Source organism: Schistocerca serialis, chromosome 2, assembly GCF_023864345.2.
Source record: "Schistocerca serialis cubense isolate TAMUIC-IGC-003099 chromosome 2, iqSchSeri2.2, whole genome shotgun sequence".
In the NCBI taxonomy this organism is placed as follows: domain Eukaryota; kingdom Metazoa; phylum Arthropoda; class Insecta; order Orthoptera; family Acrididae; genus Schistocerca; species Schistocerca serialis.
Window position 1 is genome coordinate 825,556,820 of NC_064639.1, and position 19,982 is coordinate 825,576,801.

At 37.9% G+C, this 19,982-nt stretch overlaps 2 protein-coding genes across 4 annotated transcripts in view; one reads left to right on the plus strand and one right to left on the minus strand.

The window, feature by feature from the left end:
- The window catches only part of LOC126458074 (general transcription and DNA repair factor IIH helicase subunit XPD), a 48,688-nt gene extending 36,691 nt beyond the window's left edge, over window positions 1-11,997 (plus strand). The window contains exons 11-15 of the mRNA XM_050094888.1: window positions 1,218-1,496; window positions 9,244-9,420; window positions 10,308-10,418; window positions 10,505-10,603; window positions 11,556-11,997. Of these exons, the coding sequence (XP_049950845.1) occupies window positions 1,218-1,496; window positions 9,244-9,420; window positions 10,308-10,418; window positions 10,505-10,603; window positions 11,556-11,693 (804 nt within the window). The 3' untranslated portion in view covers window positions 11,694-11,997. The remainder of the gene's footprint in view (window positions 1-1,217; window positions 1,497-9,243; window positions 9,421-10,307; window positions 10,419-10,504; window positions 10,604-11,555) is intronic.
- A 2,030-nt stretch (window positions 11,998-14,027) lies between these two features.
- The window catches only part of LOC126458075 (juvenile hormone esterase-like), a 179,036-nt gene continuing 173,081 nt past the window's right edge, over window positions 14,028-19,982 (minus strand). For 2 of the 3 annotated variants that reach the window (XM_050094890.1, XM_050094891.1), the window contains exons 7-10: window positions 19,696-19,874; window positions 15,902-16,049; window positions 15,651-15,783; window positions 14,028-14,338 (exon numbers count right to left, since the gene is read on the minus strand). In XM_050094890.1, coding sequence (XP_049950847.1) covers window positions 14,158-14,338; window positions 15,651-15,783; window positions 15,902-16,049; window positions 19,696-19,874 — 641 coding nt within the window. In that variant the 3' untranslated portion in view covers window positions 14,028-14,157. The remainder of the gene's footprint in view (window positions 14,339-15,650; window positions 15,784-15,901; window positions 16,050-19,695; window positions 19,875-19,982) is intronic. The other variant, XM_050094889.1, reaches the window with a different exon arrangement.

Below are 19,982 nucleotides of genomic sequence, written 5' to 3' on the forward strand. Positions count from 1 at the left end.
TCCTTCTTCAGCAAAGAACACACACACACACACACACACACACACACACACACACACACACACACTTTCACACAAGCAAGCACACCTCGCACACACATGACCACTACCACCAACGATCAGAGCTGCGGGTGATTGCAGTTGTGTGTGCGTGAGGTGTCTTTGCTTGTGAGAATGTGTGTGTGTGTGTGTGTGTGTGTCTTCTTTATTGAAGAAGGCTTTGGCCAAAAGCTATAATGTATAACAGTGTTTTTGTTGTGGCTGTCTGAAACTCAAAACATCATTGTTACAGTGACGAGCAATCTATCCTGTTGACATTCCAACTTGGAGTTTCTACAGTTATTAAAAACCATGCACCTTTGTGTTGCATACTGAATACCTTAACATGATCCTCCTTGGATGCTTTGTCATACACTTTCTAATTTTCAGTAGCTTTTTTTTTTTTTTTTTTTCTTCTGTATCAGCTGCCAGAGGTCACCAGTAATTTATGTTCTTGTTTCATTCTAAAATCCGAAAATGAATTTTGCCCTCTACACGGTGAAGCTGGCATTTCGTGAAAGCCTGCCGTAACTGTGTTTGCATACAACAGAAAGTAACACTTCCAAAACATCAGTCACTTTCTTTTCAGTTTCTGACTTGCAATTTACCTGGTCAAACAATGGAAAATCTGTGACGGAATAATGAAAGACTTATGAAAGGGATAGATTGCTACTCACCATATAGAAGAGATGCTGAGTCATTAAAATACTTTCTCTCTCTCTCTCTCTCTCTCTCTCTCTCTCTCATTCTCATTCTCTTGTGCAACTCGCACACATCCATGACCACAGTCTCTGGCTGCTGAGGACAGTGTCTAGCCCCAGCAGCCAGAGACTGTGGCCGTGTGTGTGTGTGTGTGTGTGTGTGTGTGTGTGTGTGTGTGTGTGTGTGTGTTTTGGAGAGGACACATCACTAAGAAATTTTGTTGTAAAAACTATAGTATCCTTGAACACATGGGGCCAGCATAAGTTACTGGAGGAGACCGTAGTTTTTGCAGAAATAGTGAAAGTGCTCTTTCTGTCATCTCCTGTTGGTCCCTGTTGTTCATTTTAGAGATTCTTTTCTTTATAGAACTTTCATTCAGTGTTAGTCTTTCAGTTTCTCTTTCAAAAACTAAAGTATGATGTAAAAAAAATGTGACTCAAAAAATATGCTGCTACAGAGAATATATTTTATTTTTTCAGATAGTGTCAAAAGGCAATGACCAGGTAGCAATCTCATCACGATTTGAGACACGTGAAGATGTTGCAGTAGTTCGTAACTATGGTCAACTTCTGGTGGAAGTTGCATCCAATGTCCCTGATGGAGTAGTCTGTTTCTTCACATCTTACCTGTACCTCGAATCAGTCGTCGCTAGCTGGTATGATCAAGGAGTTGTAGATAACATTCAGAGACATAAGCTGCTGTTTATAGAGACACAAGATGCTGCAGAAACAAGCTTAGCACTTCTGAACTACATTAAGGTTTGTAAATTAGTATACCTGTATGCATATTTACTACTAACATTAATGTCCCTATTTGTCCTAGTGTTCTGTGTGTAACTCAGTTTTTACTGTTATTTATTTTTTTCCAAGAAGTGACATTTTTTCTTTCGAAAATGCAGCTATGCTGGTGCATATCTGAAGGGTAGACTCTTATTTTGTACGAGTAGTGTGCTGTATTTCTTTAGGTATGCAATTTATTGACTTTTGTTTTTATATATTTACTTTAGGTGTAATGGAGACCACTCATCGAAGCGTTGAATCTCCGACAGGTGCATACAAATGAGAAAGAAAACTTATTAGCTTTCGAAATAAAGTCTCCCACATTTTGTCAATGGGTCACACAGTAACAGGATTGCATTTTGGTGTATGGACTAGGGTGGGGTGGGGAGGCTTGGGGTTGTGTTGTGTTTGGTGGAGTGAATAGGGGAGGGAGAAGTGGGAGACAGGAGGGGGGGTTGGAGGTGGGTAACTAGCAGCAGGTTTGTTGGTTAGGAATGCGGCATAGTGGGGGTGGCAAGTGCATAGGCTAGGCACGGGTTGCGGAGCCAGTGGACAGCAGTGCATGAGGAAGGTGACATGGATTGGGAGGGGCTGACAGGACAGAGAAAGGGGGAATTGTTGGGTAGAGAATGTGGGGACAGCGGGTTAAAGAGATTGAAGCCAGGATGGCTGCATGAGCAAAGAATGTGTTGCAAGAATAACTCCCTTTGGCATAGCTCAGAATAGTTAGTGATGGAGGTAAGAATCCAGATGGCCTTGCTTGTGGAGCAGCCATTGAACTAAATTGTGTTGTGCTCAGCTACATTTGTGCCACTGGGTGGTCGACTTTGTTCTTGGCCACTGTTTGGCAGTGGCCATTTATTCGGGAGGACAGCTGGTAGTTGTCATACCAACATAAAAATCTGTGAAGTGAAGTGATTTCAGTAGAGTTGGTATACGACATGGATGCTTTCTCAGGTGGCCCTGTCTGTAATGGGCTAGGATAAGTCTGTGACAGGACTGGAGTAGGAAGTGCTGGGTTTGTGGGTTGGACAGGTATTACACCAGGGTCTTTCACAGATATATGATCCTTGTGGTGATGAATTGGGATTGGGAGTGACATAGGGATGGACCAGGATGTTGGTTAGGTTGACTGGTTGATGTAATATCACTTTAGGAGGGCTGAGTAGAATCTTGAGCAGGATGTCCCTCATTTCCTGGCATGAAGATACATGACAGAGGGACATCTTACCCAAGCTGAAGTGGTGTTCTATCACACACACACCCAACTAACATAACATTTTGGTCCATCCCTATGCCACTACCAGTCTCTTGCCACAAGTATCACATCCCTGTGGAAGGCCCAGATGCAAGACAAGCCCACCCCACCCCCACCCACCGCACTTTGTACTGCAGTCCAGGCTCATCCTATCCCATAAGACATAGAGCTACCTGTGAAAACAGCCATGTCATGAACCAAGTCTGCTGCAATCACTTCACAGCTTTTTACGTCAGTATTACAACCACCAGCTGTCAAAATACCATGAGTAGCCACTGCCAAACTGTGTACAAGAACAAAGTTGGCCACCCAGTGGCACAGCAGTTTGTTAGTTTCGTGTTCCACTGATTCTGTGTTCATATATTCTTTTATCAAATACTGGCTACCAGTTTTTAAGTATAAATTTGTCAATGGAATAGAAGTATTTGTCCAAGATAAATGATTTTAAGTTGGATGTAAAACTTGCTTCACTGTCAAACATTTAGTGTTTGTTAGAAAAATGATAAAAAATTTTTGTAGCTGCATGTAGCACTTCTCTCTGCTTCCCTCCCGTGTTGTAGGTACGTACATAACTGTTCATCTCGAATTGTGATGGATTATTTATGACGAATTTCATTACTGAATGTATGTATTGTGGCAGGGCATTTAAATGCCTACATTCTTGAAGAGGTACCTGCATGATGTCTGTAGTCCCTACTGGTCGCTTTTATGCAATCAATATATTCTCTCTCAGTGATGAGTTACCCAGAAAATTATTCTGTATGACATTACTGAGTGGAAATAAGCAAAATATATCAGAAGGTTGATACATTTGTTTCCAAGATCAGCAATTATTCAAAGAGCAAAAGTAGCTGAAATTAATTGTTTGAGAAGCTAAGTAATATACTTCTTCCAGTTAAAGTTTTCATCAATATGTAAACCCAAAAATTTGGAACATTGTACCGTACTTACTGACTCCTGCTCATGTACTGATATGACTGTTTGTTGTACAGAAGTGAATGTAGTGAGGTCTTTTTTTCCAATTTTTATGGAGAGTCTGTTTTCAGAGAACCACTTAGTAATTCGTTTGAAAATATAATTTACCAACTCTTCTGTTGCTTTCTGTCTAATGGGATTTATCATAACATTAATATCATATAAAAAGTACCAGTTTTGCTGCTCAATATGCAGTTGAGCACACCATGCTAGAGTTCAGTGACTGCTTCACAATCTGAGCCGTCTGTATCCTTCCCTCCACCACCTTCTACTCTGAACTGTGTAAATGGGAGTTATCCTTGCAACACATCTTTCGCTTGTGTGATACTCGTGGCTTGAGTCTACATTAACTCACCAATCCCACATTCTTTACCCAGCAGTTTCCCTTTTCTCTGTCCTGTTACCCCCCTCCCAATCCACATCATCTTCATTGTGTGCTGGAACCCACCAGCTCCAGTATTCGTGTATCGTGTACATTGGTGTCCGGTTATCAAGTCTTAATGTGCTACAGTACAATTACGCCATTTCTCTTTGAATGTGTGCTAGTTTGCAAATAAAAAGATGAAAACATGTTTTGTAATGTTCTCTCCACAATAACTAGAAACCAGTATCAAGTGCTGTAATGATCATCAGCTGTGCTATGACAAAGTCAGAGAAGGGATGTGGTTATCTGTTAGTGACTGTGCGTGCTGTGATGTGACATCATCATCGCTCACAGCACCAAGTCATTATTCTTCTTTGAAAGTGTTGTGATGACATTCCCTGCTTTATTTCTTCGTTGGTGTTGATGTAGTGGCTGAAAAACTAGGGGATCTCTACTGTGAATGATGTAGCTGACAGGTGCACACTTGCATTTTACAGTTCTTTACTTTCACTGTTCACAACCCCCAATAATACAGTTATATATGGTCAGTGCACTAGTGTTCTAACTTCCCATAAGCCTCATTAATAGTTTGCAGGTGAACATCCACATACTGCTACAATATTTTACTTTTGAACATCTATGAGCAGTAAAAACATAACTACATAATTCACAGTTCTTTTGTAATAATCAGATATGTATGGAACAGACACTGTCATTGCTTTAACACACAGCCTGTTGGTGTAACACTTATTTCTCTGTTAAGTTGATCTGAAACTCAGCTGTGGGCTGACTCTCGGGACCAAAAATCAGGCCCTTATATATCCTCTCAATAATAGGCGCTGAAACTGCACATTGTTTGAAGTTTAATTTACAGACATTACAATTAAAATTTAACTCATTAGATTAACTGAATACATTAAAAAATTCCATCTTTTTAACAGTTTCTTCTGCTACAAGAGTTAGGCCGAATTATTTGTTTAAATCGTGAAATTAACAAATGTGGTTACACAAACAATACTTTTGACAAAACTGTTAATTACTTTGGGATTAATTAAGGGCAGGCTTTGCTAACATGTTTTCGAATAGAGCCAAATAAATACTTTAAGATTACTAGCATTTCGTCTTCCAAATGTTCATAATTGTTACAGAATTTATATTTATTTATGTGTCAACAATAGAATTTAAGTTACAAAACAATTACTGATTTCGCCGTATAGTGAAAGACAGTAACTAGAAATAGTCAAAATAAATCAGAAAATCAACTACATACTTAAAACTAAGCACAAAATTGGATCTGGTGTTATATTCTTTAAAACTGAGGGCCAACCTTTCTCTTTTATGAAAATGCAGATTATACTCACATATGTTAATGGTAACCAGTTAAAATCGAAAAAATTAATTTAAGCAGGCAGATGTAAAGCAAGAGGGGAAGTAAAAATATCCCAGCATGCCTCATCACAGTGTGTGTAAATATTGTCATATTGTGCAAGTGTAGAGTATGAGAGACTCTTGAGGAGCTGTTGACTTAATGGTGCCATGGCCAAGCAGTCATGCTACCTGAATGGAAATCCACTGACTCAGGTTTGATTCACACTGCTACTATTTTTCCCTGCCTATCACAATATTGAATAATTAATAGTAAAATTTAAATATATGCAAACATTTCAATTTATGTACACAAAAGTAACATATTCAATTTAGTTACAACTACTACACTGTTAACTCAAAGGTAAATAAACCAAGTATTTGTAGAAATTTAGTATTAAAGTGTTTCCTGTAGATGATCTGATTTCCAGTAGATCTTTGAAGGAGAAAGTAAGAGTTAAAGAGTTAGGTGGATCTACTCCAAATGTAAATCTAACAACAGGAAGGTGTGGGACAAAGCTCATCGATTTGGCTCAGATTATGTGAGCAGAAGCTGATAGATGACCCTTTCAGGTTTCTAGTGTATTTTGTCTGAGTGGGTGTTACAAAAAGTAAAACCTTCTCTAAGGATTTACGCATAGAGTAAGAGGGATTTTTGGGCTGCAGTTTACATAATGCCTCGGTAGCACAATGGTGAATCACACCGACTGGCAGTTAGTCAGCATGGGTTCAGTTCCCGCTACTACTGTGATTTATTCTTCATTTACTTCTATTCTTTGCAATGTTTAACAAGTGATTACAAAATTTAAAAATATTTTAACAGGTCAGTTTATACATGTAAAATTAATACATGAATCTAGTTAAGATTACTGTCCTTATAAATCAAAAGGCTATTGAACACCACATTGTAACACATTGGTAAAATTTTGAAGAAGCCACCACTGATCATGTGCCTAGCCCACACACCTGCCACCCCTCCTATCCCGTATTCCTAACTACCAAACCTGCTGCTTCCCTCCAAGCCACTGGCTGCCTACCGCCCCCCCCCCCCTCCCTCCCTCCAAAAAAAAAAAAAAAATCCCTTTCCTGTCTCCTGCCTCTCTCTCTCTCTCTCTCTCTCTCTCCCTCTCCCTCTCCCTCTCCCTCTCCCTCTCCCTCTCCCCTTCTCCCTCTCCCCCTCCCCCACCCCATCTATATGTGTTTGTGTTTTGTGCTGTAGCTTGACAAAGGATTTCTCCCAAAAGTTTTCTTTCTCTTTTATGCATGCCTGTTGATGACTCAGTGCATCTGCTATTCAATGAGTGGTCTCCTTTATTGCTAGAGTATTTACATTTTGCCAGAACTTTCCTATCTAGATATATTGATTTTTCTTTAGTTTAATGGGCAGTGAGCCATTATCACCAGCAGCTTTATTATTTTTAACATGAATATGATAACCTTTAGCATAGCTATAGTCTTCCTACTTTTAGAAGTATTATATGAGGAAATTTTGCTGTGTTTTTATAAATTCTGGCCAATTCACAATTTTTTTTTTCCTTTTGACACATTTGAAATTGAGTAATCTGGTATACAAAATCTTCTTGAACCTATTCTGATCATTTGGTGTATTACTTTTAGCTAGATAGTTCAGAACATTCAAGAAGGCAATTTGCAATGAAACAAGTTGTTGAAATATAATTTGTGGTTTATGTGATGCATTAACTCTTTTTGTTTCTTCTTCATCTGCAGTCCACTTTAGTATGCACATTTTTGGAGACATGCTACGTTATGTAAACTCTATCCACACTTGACGCATCACCTCTTCATCAGGAATGTGATTTGACCGTGACAGGAAATTGGCAAATTTAGTTTACAACATAACCCACAGAGAAAATAGTCTGAGGGTAAAAAGTGAGGGTGTTGTCAAGTTCAGAAACTTTGTTCACCACCACTGTTCTAACGCCAGTGAAAAGTGTTCTTAGGACACATCTTACCACAAATGACTAATGTGGTAGTTCACCTTCTTATTAGAAAGATAAAGCCGATTCACTCCACTAACTGATATGTTTGGTGGTGCTCTAGTACATTGAGGCTTTTATCATCATTAACTGCATCTAATTAAATTTTTAAATACAGTATGTATCAAGATCCACAAACCATTTCTCAGGCAGTGTATGGGTCTGCTTTTGCTCTCTGTGGCGCTCTCTGTTAATATGGAAGTTACACACTGATGCCTTCACGTATGTCCTAGCTAAGAAATATTTATCTTTCTCCATATGGGTTAGTATGCATTATCAACGGACCTGATTCTGTCTTCCCTGCAATATTTTGTGTTAACATGACAATAATATACAGTATAACCCCATCTATCTTCACATAATTAACATTTTCCCACCGTTTTTTATCGGTCCCATCAAATTTTATGTGCCCACAATGTTAATTTGCACCTGATTTTGCGTGAACATATTTATAATTTTCCCGCGATTTACACATTATGAAAAAATGTTTGTGGAGAAAAAAATGATGCTGGCATAATGTTGTCCATCCAGTAGTGTTTACAAATATTACATGGTTAAGTTCCTTGACACCAGGGCACTCTACTCAGAGGATTTGAACCAGTAAATGTGTAAAAATTGGAACAATTCATGCCGTATCTCCCGCTGCTGCCAAGCTCTAATTGGCGTGGTGGCTGATGTGAGTAACTAGGTTCATTTGAATGAAGATATTAGACCAATCACAACCATTTCCTAACTGTCGCTAATGCGCAAACACATTTTTGTGATTGTTATGATCATCGTGACACCTTCGTCGAACCATACTTAGCATGTTTCGGCGTTTGGCCACTTGGAGCACTAGTTGACACCGTCATTCACTTTGTGTTGTTCAACCGTTTGGGTATTTTATTCATGCTGAGCAAAACGTCTTTCGAAAATTACTCTGGTACTCAAATGCAGTATTTTCGCATGTATCTTTTGTGATGTTACACAAACAAACAATGTGTGTGTGTGTGTGTGTGTGTGTGTGTGTGTGTGTGTGTGTGTGTGTGGTTTTGTACATAACTGATGAGGCACAGTACCTGATAACCTCAAAAAGACAGCTACAGTGCAAGAGATGCAGAATAACACATATTCAAACACCATACAAAGTACTTATTTACATATTTGCACTTGACAACAGGAAAAATTCTCAAAAAGTGTCATTTTAAGCATGAAAAATACGTAACTAGTGCAGTATTTCATCATTTAAATGAATGACAGCTGCAGGCTTTCAAAAACATTGATTATGACATAGGAAATTGAGTCAAACATTCCTACTTCCCAGACAGTTATCAGTTCCAGTTACGTTAGCGGTTTTTGTTAGATAATAAACCTTCATTAGATAATAAACAAGTCCCTGACAAGTCTTTTGATGCCTCTAATGTACAGATATCATTCATAAAGGCAAGGGGGTATCCTATACGTAACCTTTACAGCTTAAAATGTTATTTCCTACATTTTACATTTTCCCACATTTTACACCATTTTTTGAAGTCCCTTGAAAAGTGTAAAAATGGGGTTCATTGTATTAGGTAAGAGTATGTGATGAAATTTTGTGATCCAGGAAGGTAGAGCCATCTTAGTGGAACTTCTTGTCTTTGGAATGTACACCATAATTAAACTGTGCACCAGGATTATATAGAAATTTTTCCTTTCATTGTCAGTATTCTGTGACTAAGACATTAGTACATGACCTATGGCTTAATGAAAGAGGTGTGAAATCTGTAGATTTTTTAAAATCCCTTACAGGCATGTGAGAGTGGGCGTGGTGCAGTACTTCTTTCTGTCGCACGAGGCAAAGTGTCAGAAGGTGTCGACTTCGATCACCATTTAGGCAGAGCTGTGCTCATGTTCGGAATACCATATGTGTATACACAATCACGCATCCTGAAGGCTCGGTTGGAGTACCTAAGAGACCAGTTCCAGGTATGTATCCACAGTGAATAAGATTTTTATTTGAAACTGTACATGACAATGCATTTTGTATCAAATTCTCCAACCTTTCTCTCTTGATAAGTGAAAGTGCTGCATGTGCTGTACTCCACTTGAGAACACTTTTTCTACCACTGAGACTGTCTCAGGAAATTGTTGTACATGGAAATGTACCCACCTCGCTTGTCTGTGTAGTATATCATGTGTTGTATGGCACTCTATAGTGATCACTGCAGTGGCAAGCAGATGAAAATCAGTTTAAATGTCAGTGAGCACTTTGAACTGCATCTGACAGACCAAATCAGCACAATGAAGCTACTTTCCAGTGAAACATTACGTGCCACACTTTTTCTCATAACTGACCATCACCCCACTTCTTACCTCATTATGTGTTCACTACTTTTATGGCATTTGTCACAGCACAAATAGATTGTAGTGCTTTTAAGTGTGCAGTCTTGTATATTTTCTGCGTTTATTTAGTCTTAATGTTGCTGTCTTCAAATGAAATATTTTTAGTTTTTACTTTGGCAGAAAACATTCCTATGTACAAATTTATCATCTCTTCTTTTATGATACAAGTTGTCAATGTAAAAACCTCATGTTTTGCTTCTACAATCTTAGCTCCTTCAATGTTACATTTCACTCTGTGCATAACTGAATTCTCTCCAGTTGGTAGTTATTTGTTTAAAGACAGATAAATGTGCACACATTTCCAGACAGTTTTAAGTTACAGAATCCAAACTCACACAGTTCATGTTAAAGTTCTTCAGCAGTTTCCTTCATTTATCCATTATATTTTGCTCAAATTTCAAGCTACCTCATTTTCTGGATGCTTCCATTATTACTTATGAATTGTAATCTACAAAAACACATTTTCACAGATAAGGGAGAATGACTTCCTCACTTTTGATGCAATGCGACATGCAGCCCAGTGCGTGGGTCGTGCACTGCGTGGTAAAACTGACTATGGTATAATGGTATTTGCTGACAAGGTAAGTGACTTTGTGTATTTCGTGTTGATAATCTCAGTTTATTACTTTACAAAAAAAGTATTCAGTGATGATTTTGTATCTTTAAGAGATTCTCACGCCAGGATAAGCGCAGCAAATTACCAAAGTGGATACAAGAACATCTCAAAGATTCATTATGTAATCTTTCAACAGAAGAAGCTATCCAGGTAATTCAAAAAGATTTTTATAAAATGGTTTTGTGTGTGTGTGTATACTCTTTGAAGAGCACTAATTTGAATTTAGTTCAAGAATCTTGTTTTAGAATTAACATACAGATAACATTTATCATTTAGACCAGTTATGCAGATGACATTACATGGTAAATACGTGGTGTTTTGGTTAATAGGCTCTCAACATTTCAATTATAATATTTTTAAATAATTAAAAGGGGCTTTCAAATGCACTTTAAGATTACCTCAGTCTGCTAGACCAGTATTTAAAACAAGACTTTGTCTTGTGAACAATGCACATTCTGAATGAGAGTTGCAGGCATAACTTGTAGGAAGTGTAAAGGTTCAGCCTGTCACTACCTCTCTTCTGCTCTCCAAACTCCACAGAAGCTCTCAAATGTGCCTTGCTGAACTAGCATTCTGAATATTCTTCTCACAAGAGTACCAATGATTTTCTATGAAATTACAATGCTAGTTGCAAAAGCAACAAACCACTGCAGCAAAACAGTACAGTAGGTGTTGTTCATTCTTTTGCAATTAACTACTGTTCATGCCATTATTCTTGTCCCTGCTGCCACACATTCTGTGCTGAGTGGCATTCCTTCAACTGTGCATTTTAGTTTTGTTTCTTTTGCCTTTTATTTTCCTCTTCTGTCATTCTGATCCACCATTCACTTCCCAATCTTATGTTCTGTGTATCATCGTACTTTGCAAACTTTTCTAGTTTGAGTAGTTATTCAATTTGTTGATTGCCATAGCTTCAACTTTATCCACATGCGCCACTGTGCAGACATGTTAGTCAAGTGTATCCCTTTAAAAGAATGCCCAATGAGAAATTTGTGAATGAAGAACTACAAATATTGTTGGCTATAGTGTATGCCCAGTATTATAAATATTACAAGAGCTTCCAAAGTTCTGATTGTGAATGTGTGCCTTTACTTTCTCCCAGATCGCTAAACGATGGCTGAGACAAATGGCACAACCATTTAGCCGTGAGGACCAGCTGGGAGTTTCACTGTTGACACTTGAACAACTTCAGAATGAAGAGATGCGGAGGAATCAGCAAGCAGCTGCTGAACAAAACTAGTACACAGTGTGACCAGTCTGGTTATCAGATAGCCACTGACTGAGGAAAACCATTTGAAAATCACATCAGTGTGTGTGTGTGTGTGTGTGTGTGTGTGTGTGTGTGTGTTTTGCTCAATATTAAATTTCCATTAATAACACTGGTGAAGTATTTATTGCTTTTATTTTTGTATTGTTTCCCAGTCCATGTTGTGTAAATGCATCATCTTCAGTACAAATCATAGTATTTTTTATATGTGTACATTGTAATGTAATTACATGTTCTCATTTTACTTTGAATGTTTGTAATAAATGTGTGTATAGCCTCCTTGCTTTTCTTTTTATACTGAATTATCCTCATCGCTGGAATGTGCACCAACACTGGTTTTAATTCCAGATCACTCAGTAGTATCTTCTGTAGTGAGCTGTTGTAACATGTGTATTCTGGAAAATTTCTGTCTTATATCTTCTAAGGGTTTGCTACACATATCTCTGTGCCACATTAATAAACTTTTTTCTGGAATTTGGTAAAGTTAGTGTGTTTGTAAACAATGGCATTGTGTCATGATTGGCAATTATGGTTTAGTCCAAGCAGCAATATAGGAAATACACGTGCATATAAGTATTAGAACATGAAACTTCTGTAATACATGTTGCCTGATATGAGTTACTGTAGCACAATATTTTCAGTGATTCCTATAGGTTGATAATTTACTTTAATTGCATTGTCATACAATACTATCTTGTAAGGTAACAGCAAATTAAAGTATACAAACACTTTCATGATAGTGCGAAAGAATGTACGATAATTCTACGCCAGTCTCAGAAAAATTACCAGCAATGTGGATTCCATGTGTAAACAGTTTCCATAATGAAAAATTGGGGGAGGTACCGTATTTACTCGAATCTAAGCCACACCTGAAAAATGAGACTCGAAATCAAGGAAAAAAAAAATTCCTGAATCTAAGCCGCACCTGAAATTTGAGACTCAAAATTCAAGGGGAGAGAAAAGTTTTAGACCACCCTAACATGAGACACAATTGAGGCCGAATGAATGAAGATACAGCTACAGTAGTTTGGCCCGAGTCGTAAGCTTAACGGTTAAGCTTTACCAAGTAGCCATTCCTATGTCAATTAACCAAAATGACAGTCACAATCACATTATTTATTTTGTCGCCAACCGGTTTCAACCCGTGATGGGGTCATCTTCAGGGCAATTTACACTGTGAAGTTATAATATTAGTAAGTAATCATGTACAAGCAATTGCTGCTATCTCCACGCAACTATTCATTGCTATGTGTCAGGTGCTCCGTCCGTATTTATACGGGTACCCTTCCTTTTTCACGTGCTTAGTCTGGTTTGAATCGATTGCTTATTTTGCTTTGATCTTATAAGTGTCATTCTCTTTGTTGTAGGTGTTAAGTCACTCTAAGATGAAAATGCATTATTCTACTGTGTCATGCATTGTTTGTCGCATTCTGATAATGAGTGTTTACGACCTGTCGCCGCTTGCGGCATGGCTTGCTTTTGTGCGCACTACTGCGGCTTACAATAAAAAAAAAAGAGAGGGAGGAATTGTGTCATAAGCGAAACAATGGCAAGAGACTGCTATTTGTTATTACTTACACTGCTGCTTTCTTTGATAATGACCAACAAGGACCAAATAATAGACTGCATATGATAGAAGGTGTTCTGAACGAGAGTTTAGCGAAAATTTTTCTCCGTTTGAAAATCTTTGCAGACGCCTCTTTAGTAAATTACATTCTGCACAGAAATTAGAGTCATCTTAGATTTAAAAATCTGGTCAGTTGCCGTGCTTCATTTCTGACTGTATCACTATTCAGCATAAGAATTATACGAATATAAACATGACATGATACGTATATTCTTCCACATTTGCTGTTGTCTCACTCTAGTTTCGTAGTTTATTAGGCAGACAGAATTTAAATGAGATAGCAGCAAACATGAAAGAATACATGGTATAATGTTTACATTCTTCTAACTTCTCTTTTAATTTATTTACTGACGCAGAGGTTTTGGCGCCAGTATTTATCTTTGTGCCTGCAAAGCATGCTTGTGTAGCGCTACATATATTCGACAGCAGAAGTTAGTTGTAGCGGTACCTACCAACATTTTTCAGAACTTCTGCTTACTTTGCATTCGATTCTAAGCCGCAGGCAGTTTTTTTAATTACAAAAACCGGAAAAAAAGTGCGGCTTAGATTCGAGTTAATATGGTAATACTAAGTGGGAATAGCAATAAATTCACACCAAAAAAATCACATGAAATTTAGATCACAGTAAACATTAAAGTTTACACAGTTAATAAAAAGAAGCTGTTTAAACCGATTTTTTATTCATTTAACTTAAATACATTGTCAAAAGCCAGACAGCACCAAGTAAAATATTTTTAGTGTATTTGTAAAATATGCTTCAGTGTGTTAAATACTTTTTAATCACAATTAATTCAAAATAGACCAAGGATATCATTTGTGAGCACTAACACAGGGCAGTGGAAAAAGTTTGCTCCATTCAGACATGCGATCATAGTAGTATAAACCCTTCTTCATTGTGAGTTGTGAGCCTATTTCCATATATTGTTTCTGTGATGCTGTAAGTGGTTTCCAATCCACATTTACTGTGTCATCCTTCTCTGACGTTGGATTGCTAAAACATGAAAGTTTAGTTGAATTTTTAATTTTCACTTTAGTTTCTGATAGGATGTTGCCCTGCCATACACTGTTGAAATTAATGTGTATACAGTAAATAGATTAGACTGAAGACAGGCATCATCAGACATTTGAAAATGACCCTTTCATTCAGACAGCAGATCACAATATGCTAATATTAGCTGTCAGTTTCAGTGATTGCAGTCTGTCCAAAATCCTGATGGAGTTTCCTTTTGCATAATGTTCATAGCTAGCTGCTTCTTAGATTGTAATATTGGTGATTTTTCTCCGCCCAACTACTAAATTAAAAATTTTAATTTTAATAATAATAATGGAGGGAATAAAGGTAACAACTCACTACGTACTTTGAGTGTGGTTGATCTGCACGGCCAGTACAAGATTGCTAGCCTGGATAATGTAGCAATCGTGGAATCGGACAGCTAATATTTGCGTATTACGGTCAATTCTCTGAATGTTTCAAACATTTAGTATGCACATGCATGCTGCAATAGTTAGCTCTGAAGAATGATGTCACCCAAAAGCTTGGCAACATTATTAGTGCCTATCAACCCCTCAGTGTTTCAACTAAATGAGAGTTGTTGCCTTTGCTTCTTCCATTATTTATATACAAACAGGGACTTTCTACTGCAATGGTGTAAATTTCAAGGATTATGGTTTTTGATAACAGTTGTAAGATAAGCATTTATACTCCAGTGACTCAAGGAATGGGATATTCAGCTTGACTGCAGAAAGAATGGGAAAAGGGGAGACAATTCATTTAGAATTTACATCTTAAGATTATGAACAAGTCTAAGATGCGATAGTCAGTATCAGATCTCAACTCTATACTTAAGTTGCTACTGTTCATGTAAAAATATGTAAAGCATGTAACCATATTTCATGCTGCCATTGCAATCCTAACAGCAGGAGAAAAGTGTTATGTGCTCTGATGCTTCATACGGAACACCAGTAATTAGTGGTCTAAGAGGTCATGGAACCATACGTGAGGACAGTTGCAGTGTACATAATCATTTAAGTTGTTGGCATTACTGTGTGTGGTGCGTGCACACAAACACAACTCACACATGCATGACCATAGCCTCTGGCTGCTAAGACTAGACTGCGCAGCAGTGCATGATGGGAGAAGCAACCGGGTGGTGGGTGTAAGGAGGAGGCATGGGTGGGGAGGGGTAAGGATGCAGTGTATTTCTCGATACCTGAAGAAGAAACATTTAGCATGGATAACTTCTGAGTGTTTCACATTAGCAATAAATATTATGATGAATGTAATTAGTTTTATTGCAACTTACCCTGATTTGGCAAAATTGGACCACATTTTAGTCATTCTCTTGACTGTTACGTACTCAGGGTCATCTTTATTAAAGAATGGGAAAAGCGTCGAAATGTAGAATAAGTAAATTAGATCATCATGATGCACAACACCTTTACATGAAAGAAAAAGAAATATATTTGTATTATTCCATTAAAAATAAAACTCAGATTGAGGCAAAAGCCGGATTTTTTTAATGCTCATTCTGCAGTTTCTCTAAACTTTGCATACCGTAAGGTGTAGTAGTTCCAGGTGCATCCACCCAACTGTATCTTCCCTGATAAGTGAACTGGTAGTAATACACTGGAAATGTATTTCTTTTGGATAGCATTCGAGCCGATCGATATACTGGGAATATCGTAATTGAATCAGCGTACAGCTGAAAGAAAAGTGATCTTATTTTAAAGGTAACATACAATAATATGTCTGCTCCACAATACACTAAAGTCTTAGTTCATAGTGGAATAGTGCATACATATTATGCAAAGCCGCTGCTGGGCAGCCATCCAGCGATACTTAGCCTCTAGGTGTAGTAGGGCAACAAACATGCATTGCATTGCATATGTGCCAGAAACTCACTGATTGGAAAGAGCTGCTATACATTTATGTTAAAACAAAGTGTGAAAGTTACCTCATATGTCACCTTAATCGAATTACAGTGTAATTATAGATATGAAAGGTTTGAATTTACTAGGCAGTAGCAGTTACATAAACTAATAACTTTGACATTTCATTATAAAATCTCAAGCTCCCAGGAACTAATTTCCTGTTTTTCAAGTCTCCTTTGTATGCAGTGCTACAGGTCTAAGTCCCTGTTGATATCGTTGCCAATCCAACTGAAACTGATCTCTCTGATTATAAAATAACACATGAATCTTATACAGCAGTAGCAGGATGTGTCTTAAGGCTAATAGGTGGTGGGGAAGGAGATCGATGGTCACTTCTAGCATCACTGTTCATGTTTACTGTAACAACATACAGCGTTATAGCCAGTGTCTTTCTATATGTGGCACACATGGTAACACATTACCCAACAAATAGCCATTATCGCTGATAAAACTGTATCGTTACATCTGTATTTCATGGACAGCTTTCATAGATTTCACTTGCTTGAACTCCCTCACCATCTCTCTCAAGACTTACCACGTTTTAGAATTCCATGAACTATCCTGTATACTTTTACAGTTTGTATCCTAGATGCCTGTCAACTTTGAAGGACTTGGGACATTTGATTCAGCATTGGATGGCTCTATCATAACTTTCTAGAAGACAATGGGGGCCAATACTGTTACTGGGATACTTAACCAATAACTGTGTTTGAAGAAATATCTGTAATAACTCTGACACTTTAGCTTACATTCCGGAAAGGGAAGATTCAGATTTCCATTTGACCATACAGATTTAGGTTTCTCATTGATTGTTTATCCAAATTACTGCAGGCAGAAGACAGAATGGTTCTTCAGACAAGGCCAGGGCCGATTTCCTGCCCTACCCATGTCCAGTCTGATTTCATACTCCGTCTCTAAGGATCTCATCAATGGGGTGTTACTTTTCTGACGTACTTCCACTTACAGGTTCTGCAATCAAGACACTATGCCAGTGGATCAAACACATTACCAAAAATACGTAAGGATTCCAAGCTCCTGTCATGATTCGCAAGCTTATTCACGTAAATCCTTGACAAGACACTGGAAACTGCATGGTGGAGGCTATATGCTACTAAACTTTGAAAGCCATCAGATATTTTCCTGTACTCATTTGCTTTACCTTTAATTTGTATATGTTGAAAAAAAATCTCCCATTAGTTTCAGAAACTGGACATTTGTCAAAATACAAATAATCTGTTTGAATCTGCAGCAGTTCTTACACTCCCTTTTCCTCCTCATCCGTTCAAAAGGAACATAAAGCTAAACACTCAGTATAAATCTATTTTGATTGCTCAAGTCCAGTAATATATTGTCAGAGTGCCTTCATTCATATATTAAAGGCATTATACAAATCTCTGTTCATACCTCTTCTGCACCTTAGTAGTCACCTTTGATGCCAACCCTTTACACCAGTATTTCTCATGTGAATTGCCTATTTACGTGTTGGTTTTTTTAATCTGTCTTTGCCCACTTGAAAGAAAACGTGATCACCTTTCTATTCATTGTAGTCAGTCACGATTTGACCTTAGGCGAGTGGCTTGGAATCTGTGAACCAGAGAATTTCTCTTTTCCTTGCATCCAAGAAGCACCTATCAAAGAGTTGTATAGCCTGGTTGGCTAGAAGACCCTGAAGGATACTTTCTGCCTCTTAATGAGAAAGGGTTTTCTTTGTCTGTGCACACCCTTTTCTCATTGCGTGTAATAACTGTATCTTCCTTGTATCTGTTGGGTGTAAGTGACTATAATGGATTGTGTGTGTATGGTAGTGTGGTGTCATGTTTGTATTGAATGATGACTATGAGAGAAAAGAGAGGCTGAAACCCAGTGATGGCACATACCCTACTCCTCTCGAATAACACTAAGGGGCCACTGAGTTTATGATCCTCATTCAACAGGTGGCTCACCATCAACAGTGTCCTATGGTCTCACTCCATGAGAGACTGCAAAGACATTTTGTATTTAATCAAGGACACTTGTGCAAAGTCCCATGATCAAGACTTTTATGCCTCTGCTTTTCTTGCTGGCCAAATACTAGTGCCGAAAATTTCTTCCATCATTAGGATTCTCATCCGCTATCTTTGAGTCAAGTGCTAGCATGGAGGCATATGTTAGCAACTTTGGCCACGGGGCAGGGGAGGGTGGGGGGGGGGGGCAGATAACAGTCACTTATTTTAATTATGATACAATGATCACATCTGAACCAAGGCTGAAGATGGACTGCTGAACTTTCTGAAACATCTAACCACCTCATGTTCAGTGATAAGGTCCTGATTCTTTTCCAAACTTTCCATTACATATCCTTTAATGTTGTCTATCCAGCTTTCAACCAGTTCTAAATTTTATTGCATGTTGAATCCCTCATCAACCAGTAATATTCCATTTGGCAGTGGATGGCCATTCCATCACTGCTGTGGTGTGGAATGCAAATGTCATCTTGGCCCTCAGGTTTCTATTTTCTGAAAATGAACTCCTATTTGCTACTCTTCCCATACCACCGAAGTAGCTTTAATTGCTCTTACAAGCTCTGCATCATTCTAGTCACATCCTATACATTTTCATTTTCATGAGTAATTTGATGCCATAAGGTTTATATTTGTGTGGCCCACCACTGCAAAGTGTCTCTTAAACACCAGCCCACCACTGCTCACTCCAGCCCGATTACTAAGTGAATTAATAGACATCTTAGTGCTGGCTGCAACATACAGATTTTTGCAATATTCCTTACAATGTCTGCATCTCAGAAATTAGATGGAAACTTAGTACAAGCACTTTCTTGGTTCCCTTCCACCCAAATAACTTCACATCACCTTCATCAGTCACTGTCTTTTACTTTTCACTTCTCCATTTCCCATCCCCTCATTTGTCGTATAATTTTTCCTCATATTCCCTTTGGTATTTTGTTTCATTGTTTTCCTGTTCTTCTTTAACTAGTTTCTCTTTTCTCAGTTACTGTAGATGCTTTTATTTGCAGTATATTCAGTATGTATCTCTGACGATCACTGCTCACTCTGCCAATCCCAAACTTTTTGTTATCGATCTTGTGGTGATCTTTGGTTAGGAGATTGGTTTGACACAGCTCTCCACACTAGTCTATCCTATTACATTATGGTTAAAATAGCCTTTTTTTAAAAATTTTCTCTCATCTTGTTCTTCAGATTATCTGGGCTGCTGGGTGGTTTTCAGTTTCCATTTCAGAATGTGTTTCATCTTTTGCCAGTTAAAAGAGCCTCTGGTTCTGACCACTATGATCTGTATCACCAATTTGTCTGCTACTGCAAAGTAAATAGAAAAGTTTCAACAAGCATTATCAGTTACTTAAATTGGTACAATAACCATAACTTATGCAACTAACGTGCGATTTCCAATTTTTTTACTTACTTCTCCAAGTTCATTTCTTGTTTTATTTGTTATGGGTTGATCATGAAGGTAGAAACTCCTCAGATTCTTGCTAATTGTATGGGAACTTTCTGTATTTCGTTCATATAGAAAAGAAATTGGATAAATCTTTTCATAGTGCTCAGTCATTTCTTCAGCTGCAGAATCATTTGCAAGAACCTCTGAAATGTGGATTAAACGAACAGGGTAATGAAATATGCTTGGACAGTAATAGGGAAGTTATAGTTAAACGTAACTTAGAAAGATGTAAATCCAAGTATTCAACTGGT